We start from the raw sequence: 17,900 nt of genomic DNA, 5'->3' as shown, positions 1-17,900 counted from the left end.
TTCATGCTGTTTTGATTGTGTCCAGAGCTTTATACTGTCATACTTTACTTGTCATCCATAGCTTCAAAGTAATTTATGCAATTCTTTACAATATTCACAAGAGTTCTCAAGCTTACGCTACTCTCTTAAACGTTTACCACTCAATGAGTCAGAGAAAGTAGTTCATGATTTAATTGTAGGAGTGAGAAGAGATAATCTTTTTTAGTGAAAATCAATTTCAATGAAATGAATGAAGCTGCAACAATATGCGCATACAATTGACTGTGCCTTCAACATAAGGGTACCATAGAGTTGAGCTGGACAATTTATTTCACTAAAAACTAATTTAAAATAGTTAGCCTACACGCTTAAACTATCATGGGTATCCAAGATGAGGATGGACTGTCACAACTGGCAAATGCTGAAAAAGTCTGTATCAAAACACAAGTGATCCAAGTATGAAAGTGGACTGTTGTTGCTAGTAAAGGGACAAACCTACTAATTTGGTGATATAATCAATTATTATTATTATTATTACTTGCTAAGTTACAACCCTAGTGGGAAAAGCAGGATCCTATAAGCCCAAGGGCTCCAAAATGGAAAATAGCCTAGTGAGGAAAGAAAATAAGGAAATAAATTAAACTACAGGAGAAGTAATAAACAATTAAAATGAAATATTTCAAGAAGACAAGGCAGGCATTTCTCAGCAGAGGTTACTGTTATTCTCTAAATCCAATGAGATACTCTTAAAGAATGGGTGGTTAACTGGATTAATAAATCAGACATTCAGCACCATTAAACATGGGTCATACAGACTGTTCACAAAATGTACATATTTCTGTCAAATGAGAGTTCACTAAAGTACTCCATTGTAAGGAAGACTTTGCAGGTGAAATATATGTAATCCTCTGATATTTAAAGAACTTGATGAATGTAACTATAGAAAATTCTCTTTCAATATAGAAGTAATGCAAATATTAAAGTTGATGCAGTACAGGGGGTTCAAATATTAAAGTTGATGCAGTACAGGGGGTTCAAATATTAAAGTTGATGTAGTACAGGGGGTTCTCGGTTTGTGAGGGAGATCCGTTCCTATGCTGTTGTGTAAGTCAAAGCACCCCTAAATAAATAATTGTGTTATGTAAGTACTTAAGTCACCCACCTATGCTAATGTAGTGCAGTATAGTAATTTCTTAATCTAGGGTATAAAAACACTTGTAAAATATGGAAACAACTGGGACTAAAATAAAAGTGGAGGACATGAATGTACAGTTGAATGATACATAACGGTAAAAAAAAAAAACACTACTGCAAACTTTTAAACCTGTGGTTGGCTTGCACCTTAGGAGAGGTGTTGCAAAGGGGGGAAAGACAGGTTTTGTTGGATAAGAAAGCTGGAGAGACGGGAGAACCTGCAGAAGGGGATGGAAATGCTGGGGCCGGAAAGTCTGAGAAACCTGCTTTATAATGCTTCTTCTTAATCACTGTGAACTTCGTAGGAGCGCATCTCTTCAACTGATCAAGGGTACAGTCTTTATTTTTTTATAATTGTAGCAACAGTTGAACTGTAAATTTTAAGAATGCTATTGATGATTGCGTTTCTCCATTTTCTGCCCTTTTCACAATCTCCAATCTCACCTCTATGGTGATGGCTTCCCTTTTCCTTGAAACATTGCCATCCTTATCTGCCTTGTGTTTGGGAGCCATGATGAAGAGCAAAATGTTGCGGGGAAAATTAGCCAAAAAAGTAGAGGCCAATTATAGTCCAGAAAGGTGTGCGAGATAGAATGGCGCACCAACTGCAATTAAGTGACACCGAGACACTTTTCTTCACTCAGACACTGCATTCCTCTGTTCTCTTCCGCCTGAAAATCAGGATTTTGGTTTACCTCACTTGGGCAAACTAGTCCAGCCATTTTTAGCAACGAAGCAAGTAACACAGCTCAAAATAGATTTTCTTTACTTATTGATTGAAGATGCATCGTATCCATGAAATTTTGTAAAAGGAGACAGCCGTAAACCAAGACCCTACTGTAGTACATGTAATACCTTATATAATTTAATATCTTTTTTAGAATGTTTGACAGAAACCTAACCAGGCCTCAATCCAAGTACTACTGTACTGTATCTGTAGTCTATAAAGTTTCAGATAATAATTTTTCACCGTAATGATTACAACACTCGTTAGTTGACTTGGATCTTGAATAGCTAATTGGATTTTCAAAATAATGGAGTGCATTCCTTATTTGAATCTGGATTTGGCCCTCAGATTTTGGACATGGATCTATTAATGACTGATCCATTTAAGAATATGAGAATACCATTGCCATTTTAATATAGTTACCGAGTTTAGTGTTTGGCTCGTGTAACCTCTGCTGAGTATTGCTGGACTTGTGAATTGATTGTGCAACCAATTACTAGTAGGTATTCTTGTCTCCATATTTGTAACAGCAGGCCAGTTTTATAGTTAAACAACTACTTAGATCACAGACTACTTCAGTGCTGCTACTGTAGTAGTAAGACGGTGTCCTCGTCTTTGAAACCCTTGATAGGTGTGGCATAAAGGCTATTTGCCTCTCAATGATTGTTTCTAGTCTTACGAATATTATTGTCAGCTCACGTTTTTTTGTGTGGTTTCATCAGGTCTTACTTAGTACTGGTTACCCTACCAACATTATAAGTTTTCCAGTGATCTAAAGTGGATTGAATTGGTACTTTTTTTCATCTCCTTAAGTAACTAATAATCATAAGTAAACCTGAAAGCTAGTTTGTTGATTATGTGGATTCACATCTCATACCAATTGTTGCTTCATAAAATGGAGTACAGTTTCTTCATTCCAACCCTGTTTATATAACTAGTAGCTCCCCTAACTTGTAAATTATACTATACAGGTCTCCTTTGACTTACTGTAGGTCTTACCATATGTAATGAGCACTTTGCTTCTCTTCTTGGCCTATTAGGCATTATGGAATTAGAAAAGTAAGATTTCATTTTAATGTGATACAGAAATTACTGTATTTTGAGCTTTTAATGCAGCCAGAAAGTAAGAAAATTTAATATTTCTCTCTGTAAGGTAATGTACTATATTGACCATGGCAAAACATGATGAAGGGTGTCTGCTGTTTACTTATTGCAAAATAATCCTATAGGTTAATTGGAGCATCTCTTCAGTCTCTATTGGCTCTGTTGTCTTTCTTTTAGTCATTGTCTGTTCCTGTGTAGCATTGCAGTCATTTTTAATTTTGCCAGCTATGCTGTAAGTTTCACTTTTCTTCTTGAGTTTAGAAATGACTGGTATGATTAGATAGCATAGATAAACTTTTATTTCTTCAAAAGAAATATTTTAGTTCTTTAGATTAGATTAACAGTAGACTAACAGTCTAATCTTGATTTGTTTCTGTTATTTTAATGAATCTAACATGTGGTTCATCTTGTTTCTATCGTTGAAGTTCCTTCTGAATTCAGACAAGTTAGATGATCAATATGAAATATACCTAAGTTTGAATTGTTTACTGTATAAAGTGCCACAGAATACATACCCAACCATAACATACTGCACTAGGGGAAAGACAATTGGAGAGGGGAAGTGCGGAAATTATTTCAATTTTTAAAGTTAGACATAAAAAAGATAGCTTCAGCAATGAGAGGGAGTTGAACCACAGGTTGGTATTGAAATGATAAAGTTTGTTATCAGAATTCTGTTTTTTCATACTATACTTTTGAAATTCTTGGATACAATTTTTGCTGTGATGAAGACTACTTAAAATTATTACGGTTCAACAAATGAAATTGATGAAATATGTATAAAATACATGTAGGGCTTGCGACAAGTACAGGGTGTATAAACCTTAACATGTGCAGACACTGTATGTAGTTTAGTCACCCTTTTGAAAAACAGCACGGTGCATTCAGGCAATCCTTGTATCATTTTTTATGTACAGTGCCGTTAACATAAGTGTGTAGCCTCATACAATGTGTACTGATGTTATGGGTCAAGATTTGGGCTCCTGGAAATTTGTGGGTTTTTTCTTGTGAATATTTTTGCTGACATAAATATAAATTGCAGATAAAATGGTTTGGAAGATTATGACTTTGCTACTTTTTCCTTTTTATATTAGAATTTTTAAGTCTTTTCATGCTGTATGTTTACAGAAAAAAATAATGGGAAATTGTCTGACCCAAGTTTTTTACTACGTCATTGTGGGCTAGCTATTGCTTTGTTAGTAATATATAATTTGTAATAAATCTATAGGCCAACATTTTTACTTTTATTATTTTTTCTACGTGTTCTCAGATCACTTAGCTTTTACTATTTATTTCAGGAAGAATAAATCAACCTAAACCAGCAAAGATGGCCACGACACCAGCATCTGTTGAAGCACCAACGGAGTATGGACCTGACCTCTACATTGGTTTAGGTCTTTCTATATCTTCGTCAGTATTTATAGGTAAGGAATGAGTCTTTTATCACATTTAAATGTTTGCATTCAGTTGTTGGCATTGTCCAATATTAGAAAGATGCGTTAGGTTTGAGTTGAGTTCTGGATAAGTTTTGCTTGAAAGTAGCCCTTCCGTGACACATTCATTCTCAGGATGTAAACATGATGGACGAATTTTGCTGTAGTTTGTTCTAAAGTATATTACAGGTATTACAGACTCAGTACATGTCTATACTGTATAACTAACTTATTATCATTTTACTTCTATCTCATATCTGTTCAAGGCCATGATAATCGGCAAGCCCTTTAACTGGAGAAATAAAGTTTAGCCAAAGACATGCAAGACCTCTCTCCACTCTCTTGAATTTCCATATCTTCAATCAAACTTTTATATTCCAGTGCATTGTCTTGTGAGATGGACCTGTGTACTTTGGCTCCTTCTGTTTTCCACCTTTATATATCCCTTCATTTTATTATAAGTGAACTGAAAGTCTGTTTTGTATGCCTGTATTGTTCATTATTGCGACATAACTCCTCAATATGATGCATACTTTCCATGTACAGTACTGTATCTTGGTTTATTTATGGTTACTTACCTTGTGAGTATGTATTCACTTTTTCTATAGTTGCTATCTCCTTTGTGATCACTTGAAGAATGCATTTTCAATATTAATCTTACCCGATGATCATGTAGCTGTCAACTCTGTTGCCCGACAGAAAAATCTAAGGTCGGGATACGCCAGCGATCGCTATACAGGTGGGGGTGTACATCAACAGCGCCATCTGTCGAGCAGGTACTCAGGTACTTCTTGTCAACAAGAACTCAATTTTTCCTCTGTCGTGCCACCGGCAAGACCTACTTGGATACGCTGTTGTTTCTGGAGTTGTTTTTCACGATTTTGGTGATGTATTCGCTCTAGATTTTAGTTTTCGCTATTCAGGAACACTTATCATTAGCTTATCAAGCTTTTTGATTAGATTTGGATTAATTGTTAATGAACTTTGCTAGATTTTGGATTTCCCCCTTGGCTAATTCAAGAATTCAAGATGTCTGACCATTCTCAAGTCCCTAAGTACAGGCAGTGTAGCGTTAGGGCTTGTTCTAGGCGTCTTCCGAAGGCCTCCATAGATCCTCACACCGTTTGTTCCAATTGTAGGGGTAAATCCTGTCAATTGGAAGATCGATGTGAGGAATGCGCTGGGCTTTCGGAATTCGATTTTAACGAATTCCTAAAGAATGCACGTAGGCTAGAGAAGGATAGGATCAGGAGGAGTTCTTCTCGCTCGTTTGATTTTTCCTCTCCCCATGCCCCTCAACCTACTCCTTCCCCTGTAGTGGTGACTCCCGACCCTGCTACTAGTGCTCAACCCTCCATGGCGGACATGATGCGTGCCATTCAGGCTCTTGGTGACAGAGTGGAGTCATTAGCTAATGACCGGAATCAACTTTTGGCCGATGTCAAAGAGTTGAAAGCGAAAAGTGCAGTGGGAAGTGTAGTGAGTGCAAGTGAGGTGAAAAGTGTCAGTGTCAGTGTTGCGCATGAGGGTACATCTGTTCGTGCCAGTCGTCCTCCCAGTCCGGGACCTCTTGCAAGCTCCCAAGCCCAGGGGAGAAGCAATGTCGAAGGACCAAAGGGTTCGACAGGCCTTGATCAGCGTACGGATGTACCCTCAGTGGTTGCGGACGTATCTGTCAGATATCGTCCCATCCACAAACAGACGAGTGAGCCCACTCATTCCTCGTCTGTGGAAGAAGTTTCTAGGAAGAAACGTTGGACCAAGGTCTCACGACCTCTCAAGCGTAAGGTCCCTTCCGAGCGAGTCCAACGGCCCAGGTGTAGCCACTGGGTCAGTTCGGACTCGCCGCAGTCTTCCGAAGACTGCACACCTCCCAAGAGAGGTAGAGTGGTTCCGCAGCAGGCAACTACTCCGTCTGTTGCCGCACCAACCACGGTAGACCCTAAGTGGTCCATGCTGCAGACTATGCAGTCTCAGCTTGCTTCCTTCATGCAGGAGTATCGTGCTGAGAAGGTTGACACTGCACCTGTTAACCTACAACCTGCCACGGTTGTGCGCTCAGCAGATACTGCGGCTGCCTGCTCCCACACTCCACCTGTGAGAGCTCCACCACCGATGCGCAGTCGACCCTGCCAGACGCATGTTCATGCTGCACCCTCCGTTGACATGTGTGAGCTACCGCATCAGCAGTGGGAAGGTGCTGTCAAGCTGCCGTGTTTTGACGCAATGCGGCATGCTCCGCAACCCACGGCAGTCCCTCCCACGCACCAGCACTCCGCTTTTGTTGTTGCCAGCTCGCAGACTGACCAGCAGCGGCATGATGTTGGATCCGGTGCAGCTACGCATGCACCCGTGCTGCCGGATTCAGCCGTTCAGCTTTCTGCTCCACCTTTGCCACTTCCTCCTCAGCATTCGGATGATGGAGTATCTGATGACGACGAAGCTGCGCATTTGGACGATCCGCACTCCGACTTAGAAGAACCCAAGTCTACGCCTCCCTCCTTAGACTTTAGGAAAGTCCTTGCCCTGTTCAGGGACTTGTATCCGGAACAGTTTGTGTCTGCAACCCCGCGCTCACCTCCCTCCGAGTTCGCTTTAGGCATGCAGTCAGCAGCTCCTGCCTTCACGAAACTCGTTCTCGCACGCTCATCCAAGAGAGCTTTGAGGGTAATGGGAGAGTGGTTGCAGTCCAAGAAGCAACTGGGAAAGACTGCTTTCATCTTTCCGCCTACCAAGCTTGCTTCCAAATCTAGCGTCTGGTATGCCACGGGAGAGGAACCCGGCTTGGGAGTTCCTGCCTCTGCCCAGGGCGACTTCTCAAGTCTGGTTGACTCTCCCCGCAGGCTGGCTATGAGACGATCTAAGATTTGCTGGTCCTTTTCTGACATGGATCATCTGTTGAAGGGAGTTTTTCGTGCTTTTGAGATCTTCAACTTCCTCGACTGGTGTTTGGGAGCGTTAAGCAGAAAGACTTCCCCTTCGGATAAGGACTCTGCCATGCTTCGTACGTGTCTGGAGTGCTTAAGAAGAGAGATCATCTTTGCTCCTTCTTGTCTGCGGGGATCACTCCATGCCAGAAGTCGGAGTTGATGTTTGCTCCGCTTTCCAAGTGTCTCTTTCCGGAAGAGCTGATCAAGGGGATTGCTGCCTCGTTGATCCAGAAGGATACCCATGACCTGATGGCGTCTTCCGCACGTAAGGTCAAAGCTTTACCTTCCGTGCCTAGACCTAGGATGGACACACCAGCGTCTAGGTTCATCCCGCCCTTTCGTGGCAGAACCTCCAGCAGAGGAGGTACCCGTGCCGACAGTCATCGTGGCAAAACGAAGAAGGGTTCCAAGTCCTCAAAAGGCAGAATCTGACTGCCTACCTCTCCAGACAGCAGTGGGAGCCAGGCTCAAGAACTACTGGCAGGCTTGGGAGAGCAGAGGTGCAGACGCTCAGTCTGTGAAGTTGCTAAGGGAGGGGTACAGGATTCCGTTCTAGCGCAGTCCCCCTCTAGCAACTACTCCCATCAACCTCTCTCCCAACTACAAGAAGGAGGACAAGAGGCTAGCTTTGCAACAAGAGGTGTCTCTCTTGCTACAAAAGGGAGCGGTAGTCATAGTCTGGGACCATCAATCCCCGGGCTTCTACAACCGTCTCTTCCTGGTAGCGAAGAAGACAGGAGGGTGGAGACCGGTGCTGGACGTCAGTGCTCTCAATGCTTTTGTCACCAAGCAGACGTTCACAATGGAGACGACGAAGTCGGTGCTAGCATCGGTCAGGAAGGAAGACTGGATGGTCTCGTTGGACCTAAAAGACGCGTACTTTCATGTCCCAGTCCATCCAGACTCCCAACCTTTCCTAAGGTTCGTCTTTGGAAAGGTCGTGTACCAGTTCCAAGCCCTGTGCTTTGGCCTAAGCACGGCACCTCTTGTGTTTACCAAACTGATGAGGAATATTGCCAAATTCCTTCACTTGGCAGACATCAGAGCCTCCCTCTATTTGGACGACTGGCTTTTAAGAGCTCCGTCAAGTCGTCGCTGTCTGGAGAATCTCAGATGGACTATGGATCTGACCAAGGAATTGGGTCTCCTGGTCAATATAGAGAAGTCCCAACTCGTCCCATCCCAAACCATTGTCTATCTAGGTATGGAGATTCAGAGTCGGGCTTTTCCGTCGGCCCCCAGGATCAGTCAAGCCCAAGAATGCATCCAGAGCATGCTGAGAAGGAACCGATGTTCAGTCAGGCAGTGGATGAGTCTAACAGGGACACTTTCATCGCTGGCCCAGTTCATCGAGTTAGGGAGACTCCACCTCCGCCCCCTTCAGTATCATCTAGCTGCTCACTGGAGAAAGGACATGACGCTAGAAGCGGTCTCAGTTCCTATATCCGAAGAGATGAGGTCTGCACTGACGTGGTGGAAGAACAGCATTCTTCTCAAGGAAGGTCTACCGTTGGCTGTTCAGACCCCCGACCACCGTCTCTTCTCGGACGCATCGGACACGGGCTGGGGTGCGACACTGGACGGACGGGAATGCTCGGGCACGTGGAATCAGGAGCAAAGAACACTTCACATCAACTGCAAGGAGCTATTGGCAGTTCATCTGGCCTTGAGAAACTTCAAGTCCCTCCTTCTAGGCAAGGTGGTGGAGGTGAACTCCGACAACACTACAGCCTTGGCGTACATCTCCAAGCAAGGAGGGACTCATTCGAGGAAGTTGTTCGAGATCGCAAGGGACCTCCTCACCTGGTCAAGAGATCGAAAGATTTCGCTGGTAACGAGGTTCATTCAAGGCGACATGAATGTCATGGCAGATCGCCTCAGCCGGAAGGGTCAGGTCATCCCCACAGAGTGGACCCTTCACAAGAATGTTTGCAGCAGACTATGGGCCCTGTGGGGTCAGCCCACCATAGATCTATTCGCTACCTCGATGACCAAGAGGCTCCCGATTTATTGTTCACCGATTCCGTTCCCAGCAGCAGTTCACGTAGATGCCTTTCTTCTGGATTGGTCCCATCTAGACCTGTATGCGTTCCCTCCGTTCAAGATTGTCAACAAGGTACTGCAGAAGTTCGCCTCACGAAGGGACACGGTTGACGTTGGTTGCTCCCCTCTGGCCCGCGAGAGAATGGTTCACCGAGGTACTGCAATGGCTAGTGGACGTTCCCAGGACTCTTCCTCTAAGAGTGGACCTTCTGCGTCAGCCGCACGTAAAGAAGGTACACCCAAGCCTCCACGCTCTTCGTCTGACTGCCTTCAGACTATCGAAAGACTCTCAAGAGCTAGAGGCTTTTCGAAGGAGGCAGCCAGAGCGATTGCCAGAGCAAGGAGGACATCCACTCTCAAGGTCTACCAGTCAAAATGGGAAGTCTTCCGAAGCTGGTGCAAGGCGAATGCAGTTTCCTCAACCAGTACCTCTGTAACGCAGATAGCTGACTTCCTTTTACATCTAAGGAATGTAAGATCCCTATCAGCTCCTACGATCCAAGGTTACAGAAGCATGTTGGCAGCAGTCTTCCGCCACAGAGGCTTAGATCTTTCCACCAACAAAGATCTACAGGACCTCCTTAAGTCTTTTGAGACCTCAAAGGAGCGTCGGTTAGCCACACCAGGCTGGAACCTAGACGTGGTTTTAAGGTTCCTGATGTCAGCAAGGTTCGAACCGCTTCAATCAGCCTCTTTTAAGGATCTCACATTAAAGACTCTTTTCCTCGTTTGCTTAGCAACAGCTAAAAGAGTCAGTGAGATTCACGCCTTCAGCAGGAACATAGGTTTCACATCTGAAACGGCTACATGTTCCTTGCAGCTTGGTTTTTTAGCTAAAAACGAGCTTCCTTCTCGTCCTTGGCCCAAGTCGTTCGAGATCCCAAGCCTGTCCAACTTGGTTGGTAACGAACAAGAGAGAGTACTTTGCCCAGTAAGAGCTCTTAAGTACTATTTAAGACGTACAAAGCCATTACGAGGACAATCAGAAGCTTTATGGTGTTCTATCAAGAAACCTGCTTTACCGATGTCTAAGAACGCAGTTTCTTATTACATCAGGCTTTTGATTAGAGAGGCCCATTCTCATCTGAAGGAAGAAGACCATGCTTTGCTGAAGGTAAGGACACATGAAGTTAGAGCTGTCGCTACTTCAGTGGCCTTCAAACAGAACCGTTCTCTGCAGAGTGTAATGGATGCAACCTATTGGAGAAGCAAGTCAGTGTTCGCATCATTTTACCTTAAAGATGTCCAGTCTCTTTACGAGAACTGCTACACCCTGGGACCATTCGTAGCAGCGAGTGCAGTAGTAGGTGAGGGCTCAACCACTACATTCCCATAATCCCATAACCTTTTTTAATCTTTCTCTTGAAATGCTTTTTATTGTTGATTTTTGGGTTGTACGGAAGGCTAAGAAGCCTTCCGCATCCTGGTTGATTTGGCGGGTGGTCAAATTCTTTCTTGAGAAGCGCCTAGATTAGAGGTTGTGATGAGGTCCTTTAGTATGGGTTGCAGCCCTTCATACTTCAGCACCTAGGAGTCGCTCAGCATCCTAAGAGGATCGCTAGGCTCAGTAAGGAAGACGTACTTAAAAAGGCAGAGTAATGGTTCAAGTCGACTTCCTTACCAGGTACTTATTTATTTTATGTTTGTTATTTCGAATAACTGCTAAAATGAAATACGGGATACTTAGCTTCTAATGTTAACATGTATGCTGGTCTCCACCCAACCCCCTGGGTGTGAATCAGCTACATGATCATCGGGTAAGATTAATATTGAAAAATGTTATTTTCCTTAGTAAAATAAATTTTTGAATATACTTACCCGATGATCATGAATTTAAGGACCCTCCCTTCCTCCCCATAGAGAACCAGTGGACCGAGGAGAAAATTGAGTTCTTGTTGACAAGAAGTACCTGAGTACCTGCTCGACAGATGGCGCTGTTGATGTACACCCCCACCTGTATAGCGATCGCTGGCGTATCCCGACCTTAGATTTTTCTGTCGGGCAACAGAGTTGACAGCTACATGATCATCGGGTAAGTATATTCAAAAATTTATTTTACTAAGGAAAATAACATTTTTGTTTTTCATTTAAATCGATCATTTTACATCCTGATTACATACTGTAACACATTTGCTTGGCCTTCCTTAGGTCTTGTTGGTAGACCTTCTGTCATTTTTGAAGGAGTTGGTAGCTAAGACTACTTTGATCAGTTGGTAGCTAAGACTACTTTGATCCTTGTGTCCCCAGTGCCCGTAACCCCCAGTGGTGATTCCTGCTGTGCGGTCAAAGCCCAATAAGATTGCTAAGCCAAAAATGGTTCGCGCTCTTGGGGTAGTGCCAGTGCGAAAGCTGGTTAAAAGATTTGAGAAGGCTCTGGTGCCAGTCATCCCTGTGCCTATCACCCCAGTCTTTATGCCTGTACCACAGGGCCCATGGCTCCTATCATCCCTGTACCATTAAATCCAGCTCCCATGTCTGTGTTATGAGTGTTAGGGGTAGTGACTACTGCTTCCCCTGTGACAGTGACCCCCAATATTGTAGTACCTGTCAAGAAACTCATGTAGTGTTTTTGCTTGTGGGAGCATTGTTATCGATAGTTGCTCAAACATCGATTTCTATGCTGAGAGGAAAGTTGGTCAGAGGAAGAAGCAGATTCATCCTTCTTTTCTGATTGTGATGCTTCTTCCAAGAAGAATCCAGGAAAGCCAGTTGTAAGAAGTCCTTTAGGACTCTTTCAAACATGTCTAGACAAGGTAACCTATTTGCTCCTAACCTCTAACAGGTAGAGAGCATGCTGGTGCTACTTGCACTACCAACACAATCTCAGGAGAGAAGGAATTGTCTTCTGTATACAGGTGAGTTCTTCCATGTATGCACCCAGGAGTACTAGCACACTCGGGTGTATGTGCATGTTGAGAGACATGTTGCTTGTCAACTCATTGATCCTTATGAGAAGCTTGCTTCTCAAATACGAGCAGTGCCCATGTCCCAGAGTGAGGGTGGTTAGGAGGCATGCTAACACTAAGTATGTCTCTCTCCACCAGTCTCATGAGAGAACACAGAGACTGGTTTGATGGCGGCTGTTTTTGAGGGTCAGAGCCTGAGAAGAGAGAGTCCTCTCTGCTCTTGAAGGTGATGAGCTGAGTGTGTCCAGCACCAGAGCAGAAGCACTCCCCTGTGCTTCCTGCCCTTCCACCGACAACACCTTGGAAGGGGCACTCGTCACAAAGATTCCTGACTGCAGGAGTGTCCTCAGTAGGCAGGGCACAACAGATGGGGGACCTTCTTCTTTGTACTCATGAAGGTGCCGCAACGTCGTCCCAACACCCCAGGGCAAGTTCGCATATCCACAGGCATTGCCACAACAGCAAACAATTACAAACACACTGTAAAGAGAGAAGAAAAAGTTATTAAATAGCCAAAAGAAAATCAATAAAATCAAGAAATATAAGCAGAAAGCAAGTGGAAGAATCCCTTTTCTCACTAACGACTGAAATCAAAGTGAAGGTTCAGTGAGCAAGCAGGGATGTGAGACTCCTCCACTCCCTGTGTTTACACTTTGTTATAAAAGTTTAATTGCTGATCACTCTGGCTTTGCTGATATCTATCCTATGTAAAGGGCGAAGGTATGTAAAAGTGTAGGAACAAATATGGTATTTGGGATTTTTTGGCCAACCTAAAGTGTCCTAGTCATGTAATCTATAGTTCATATAACAAGGAAATTACCTCTTCGTAAAAGGATTCAAATACAGTACTACTGTACTGTACTGTACTGTACTATGATTCCTTCATGCAATGTTAGTACTGGTTAAGGGGGAGGAAGTGAAAGACACCACCACCGGAGATCACTTAGTTTCTTAAGACTGAGAGGTGGTAAACATGTCATTCACTCATGTGACTGGTGTGATTGCCTTCTTACTTTACTGGATAAAGATGGAATTCTCAAAGTTGCCAGCCCAAAGAGGTTTCAGCCAGTCAGTCTTGTTATTTGAAGAGCAGAGAACAGGGGACATAATATTAACTTTGCAGGAGATGGTCAGGCTAGATCAGCAATTGCGATAGATTCTGATCACACCTGGATTTTAAAGACAACCATAGAGGAACACCAGGATGCCACGAATGCCACCTTAATTGGCTATGCTATATATCAAGTGATGCGAAGGAATTTGAGCTTTAAAGGCGAAAAGGAACAATCAGACACAACATTATTTTGACTTTAGATATATTCTTGATTTCATGAAGTTGGTATCATTATAGTTACTCTTTTACTGGTGCATATTTAGATCAAATTTCTAATAGGTAATCATACTCTTTTCTGAACAGATATCAAGACACTCAATTTGTAATTGTAATTACTGCATATTTTTATGCTTTTCTTGTATATTATAGTATGTTTTTCTTTTTGTACAGGTAGTAGCTTTATCATAAAAAAGAAATCACTTCTTGCCTTGGGAAAGGCAGGAGGAACTCGAGCAGGTGCAGGAGGTTATGGATATCTCAGACATTGGCTGTGGTGGGCGGGCCTACTTTCGAGTAAGTTCATGCAAGTTTCCTTGCTATTTCAGTCTATATTTTAGATATTCGTAGCCTTTTACCACAGCAGTTTGTATTTTCTGTTTTTCCAAATTAAATATTTTTCCTTATTCCCTCTTAAGGCAGGATTTGCATTTCAGTGATAGTGGTATTTTTATAGACAAGAGCATAATCAATAGTACAGTATCCTCTACTTTCCTTTGATGCTCTTGTCACATGGATATTTAGGAGACTAATGTCTTTTTCAGCTATGTTCATTTGCTTGATGTCTTTTGCTGTAAGAAACCGTCCTATTTTACTTTTTTCTTATTCTGTATCATAAGATGCTACCTTTCTCAGTTTATCAATTTTTTTTTATTTCTGTGTTTTTATTGATTTCCTTTTTTGATTTTATACATTTTTCTTATTTTCTGTGATCTATTTTTTTTCAGTGGGTTTTGGTGAAGCGTTGAACTTCATTGCATATGCTTTTGCTCCAGCCACACTAGTTACTCCTCTTGGAGCGTTGTCAGTCATAGTCACAGCACTTTTGTCACAGTATTTCCTTGGCGAAGTTCTCAATGTTTTAGGAAAGGTAAGGTTATGTTCATAATCATTTTGTAGTGCAGTTGAATCTTTTTATAACAGATTATGGATAGTATAACGGACCAAATCTAGATAACCAGAGTCGTGTCCAGGTATAGTTGTAAGGGATTCCGTAAGAAGTATGCTTTATTTACGTATAATTTCAGTTATTTACTATCATTTATATGTATTTACAATTAATTGCACCTACTATATATACACATTCATTTACAAATATAGTCCTGTATACAATTTAGTATGATTTTGCTTGATTTTATACTTCAGGAAACATATTTTCGATATATTGGACAATCAGCAATAGCAGACAGCCCTTCCTCCCAGTAGTCCATTATTGCAAAGTTCAACTGTACTGATTGCAATGTGAATTTAAAGTGTCTGTGTGTTCTTGGTTTGGAAGTGTAGTTATAATCTCTATGGAGCTTTGTAATGTACTGCAGTACAGTATAAGTTATACCCATGAATCTTGCCTCTGAATAAATTTCTAACAGAATTTGCTAGGGCAACTATAGAGGAATAAAGCTTTTGGAGTGTATTCAAGAAATGTACTAGAAAGAATAATAGAAAGAAGGTTGATAGTATAGCTGGGTATATATGAGCAGTATTTTGAGTTTATGAAAGGAAAGCACAGTGGATGCTATCATTACAGCACTGTATAGCATGACAAGTCCAGGAGAAGAAAAGTATCTAGAAAGAAACAATCAAGTTTACATATTTTGTGGATCTTGAAAAGGCTCATGACAGGCTACCAAAAGGTCAGTTATTGGTATTTGGAAAAGAGAGGAGTACTAGAGAAGTTGGTAAGAGTAGAGAGGTTTATGTGTGAGGTGGCAAGAACGACTGTACAGATAAAATAAGAGGAGACTGGCATTCCCTGTGGAGGTTGGCTTCCATCATTATAGATGCTTTGTCATCAAAATTGAGGAACAACAAAGAGTTGTGGTAACTGATGTTTACAGATGATTTACTCTTTGTAGGAGACACAGAAGAAGAACTGCAAGAAAGGATTTTACCATGGAAGAAAGCCCAAGAAAGGAAAGGATTGAAGGTGAATATAGTATATGAAAGACAGCTAATAATTAGTACCTGCAGTAGATTACATGAAGAAGTAAACATTCAAGTGGTAGATGTTACAGTGCTAAAACTGTAAAGTGATTTTAACTACTTGAAATCAATAATAACAAGGAGAGAGGTGCTGAGAAAAAAAGAGGCAAGGCAAAAATGGAGAGAAGTAACTTAGAGTTGTTTAAGACAAGAAAATGCCATCAAGAAGCATAACTCATGCTCTCTGGCATGGAATTTTAGAAATTCAGATTACTTTATTGCATTTTTAGCTAGGAGAACAGCTGTAGAGCTGTCAGTAAGGTTCATTCCAGGCAAGAGGAATATATGAGCAGACACGCTTCGTCACTATGGAAAGATTGTAGGTTCGGAGTGATCGTACTTCCTTGTGTTATGGAAGGCTTCTTTCTATCCAGGGATCAACAGCGATAAACCTGTTTGCCATACAGCTGAACAGGAAACTCCTGGTGTTTTATTCCCGTGTTACGATCCTTGTGCAGCATTTGATGATGCTTTTCAACACTTGCAACAACCTGGACATGTATGCCATTCCTTCCTTCTGCCTAATTCACTGATTAATCAACAGAGTTTTGACAACATTTGGTCTCAAGATAACCTTGGCGGGTCTCAAGTGGCTGTATGCCTAATGGTATCCAGATCTGTTGATGGTTTTTGTAAAGATGCTGAGAGAACTATCCTAGTGGCCCACTCTTCTCTGTCAGCCCACCTTCAGGGATACCATCACAGGTGGAGCATTTCCTCCAAGTGAAATGATTTTTACAAAGCCCTGCACAGGAAAAGTCAATACCTATAAAGGTCCTCTGCAGCTGTCTATCAGGGGAAATGGGCCATTATCTGTGATTGATGTCATAAAAGGGATACAGTACTTCAGTTGGAGCCTATCATCAATTAATTACTGATTTGCTCATCTTCCATCAGCGAGAAAAGCACCTCTCAGTCATAATGATGAAAGGCTATCGATTAGACTTGAGCCAGGGCTTCAGACTGAATGGCTTAAACCTCTCTTTCTCTTAGGAATTGCCTATGCTCATAAGGAGCTTTGGGCAGACTTGCCTATGCTCATAAGGAGCTTTGGGCAGACTTGCCTACCCTGGGACCTTAGGTCCCCGGAGTGGGATGTGACCCATGTTTTTAAATTTCTTATGTGCTCCCCACACAAATCTTTGAGATGGTCGTCGCCAGTGATAGGCCCCTAAAAACTGTTTTTCTGCTAGCCTTAACTTCCATGAAGCAAGTTGGCGAACTTCATGGTCTTGTAAGTAACAAGACATTCCTTTATTTTTGTTCCGGAGTTTGTTGCCAGGACCCTAAACCCAGCTGTTAACAGTATAGTATCAGGTTTGAATCCTTCTGTAGGCATCCTGAGAGAATCAGGATGACTTGCTTCTCTGTCCTGTAAGGAATTAGCGGTTCAGGCCTGAGCACTACGGTCTCTCAATTTAGCACTGGTAGCCATCAGATGTGCCTTTTTTTTAACCAGTGATGGGTTTGAAGGCCCAGCTTAGGCAAGAGTTCATGAAGTTATGGGTATTAGTTTTGCCCTCCCACTCAGGAAGAACATGTCAGTGGCTCAGGTATTGAAAGCAAGAGTCTAGAAGTGCCAGATAACTTTTACTTCCCACTTTTGTGGAAGTATACACACAAGACCTTGAATAACTTCACCCTTGTTCTTGTTGTGACTGCTCAACAGGCTGTAGAACCAGCCTAACTCCCTCATGGGATAAGAAACATCTTGTCTGAGGTAGAAGTTCCAACCTGAGCTTAGAATGAAAGGTTGAATGACTGGCCTTCTACTCTACTATCTTTCCCCTCTCTTAGGGGTGCAGGTTGTGTAAATTATGAGTTGGACCAGACGTCAGATGCAGGTAAGCACCATAACCGTGCCGTCTTTCTTTTCTGACAGGATTTGTTAAGAAGTGTATCCCTCCTCCTCCTCCTCTCAGACAAGAGGGAGGATGGATAAAATTTATTCTTAGATATTTCTTATGAAATAGCTATGGATACATTTGAAAAACAACTCTTACGAGGATATATGTTTTCCTGTGACTGATGGGTACCAATTATTCTTGGTATGGACCTAGCCATTCACCTGTAGCATCCTTATGCACAGACTAATAGAAGGTTGGGGGAGTCATTATCTTACAATTCTCAGAAAGTTGATCCAGCCCAAATTTTTAGTTTATAGAGACCTCTTCCCTCCTAAGGATGGATCTCTTATTAAAGGATGATCGTTTGAATTTGTTTAGGAGCAAATCGCAAATTCAATTTATTTTTTATATTTCCTAACCATAC

At 42.2% G+C, this 17,900-nt stretch overlaps 1 protein-coding gene across 8 annotated transcripts in view; it reads left to right on the top strand.

Annotated features, from left to right (window-relative positions):
* spict (magnesium transporter spict) overlaps positions 1-17,900 on the top strand; it is a 45,642-nt gene that overhangs the window by 13,517 nt on the left and 14,225 nt on the right. For all 8 annotated transcript variants that reach the window (XM_068351985.1, XM_068351986.1, XM_068351984.1 and 5 more), the window contains 3 exons: positions 4,303-4,428; positions 13,821-13,943; positions 14,375-14,517. In XM_068351985.1, the coding sequence (XP_068208086.1) occupies positions 4,303-4,428; positions 13,821-13,943; positions 14,375-14,517 (392 nt within the window). The remainder of the gene's footprint in view (positions 1-4,302; positions 4,429-13,820; positions 13,944-14,374; positions 14,518-17,900) is intronic.

The sequence above is a fragment of the Palaemon carinicauda genome, chromosome 28, assembly GCF_036898095.1.
Source record: "Palaemon carinicauda isolate YSFRI2023 chromosome 28, ASM3689809v2, whole genome shotgun sequence".
Taxonomy (NCBI): domain Eukaryota; kingdom Metazoa; phylum Arthropoda; class Malacostraca; order Decapoda; family Palaemonidae; genus Palaemon; species Palaemon carinicauda.
The sequence above is the reverse complement of the archived record's forward strand: the minus strand, read 5'-3'. Positions and strand labels throughout refer to the sequence as shown.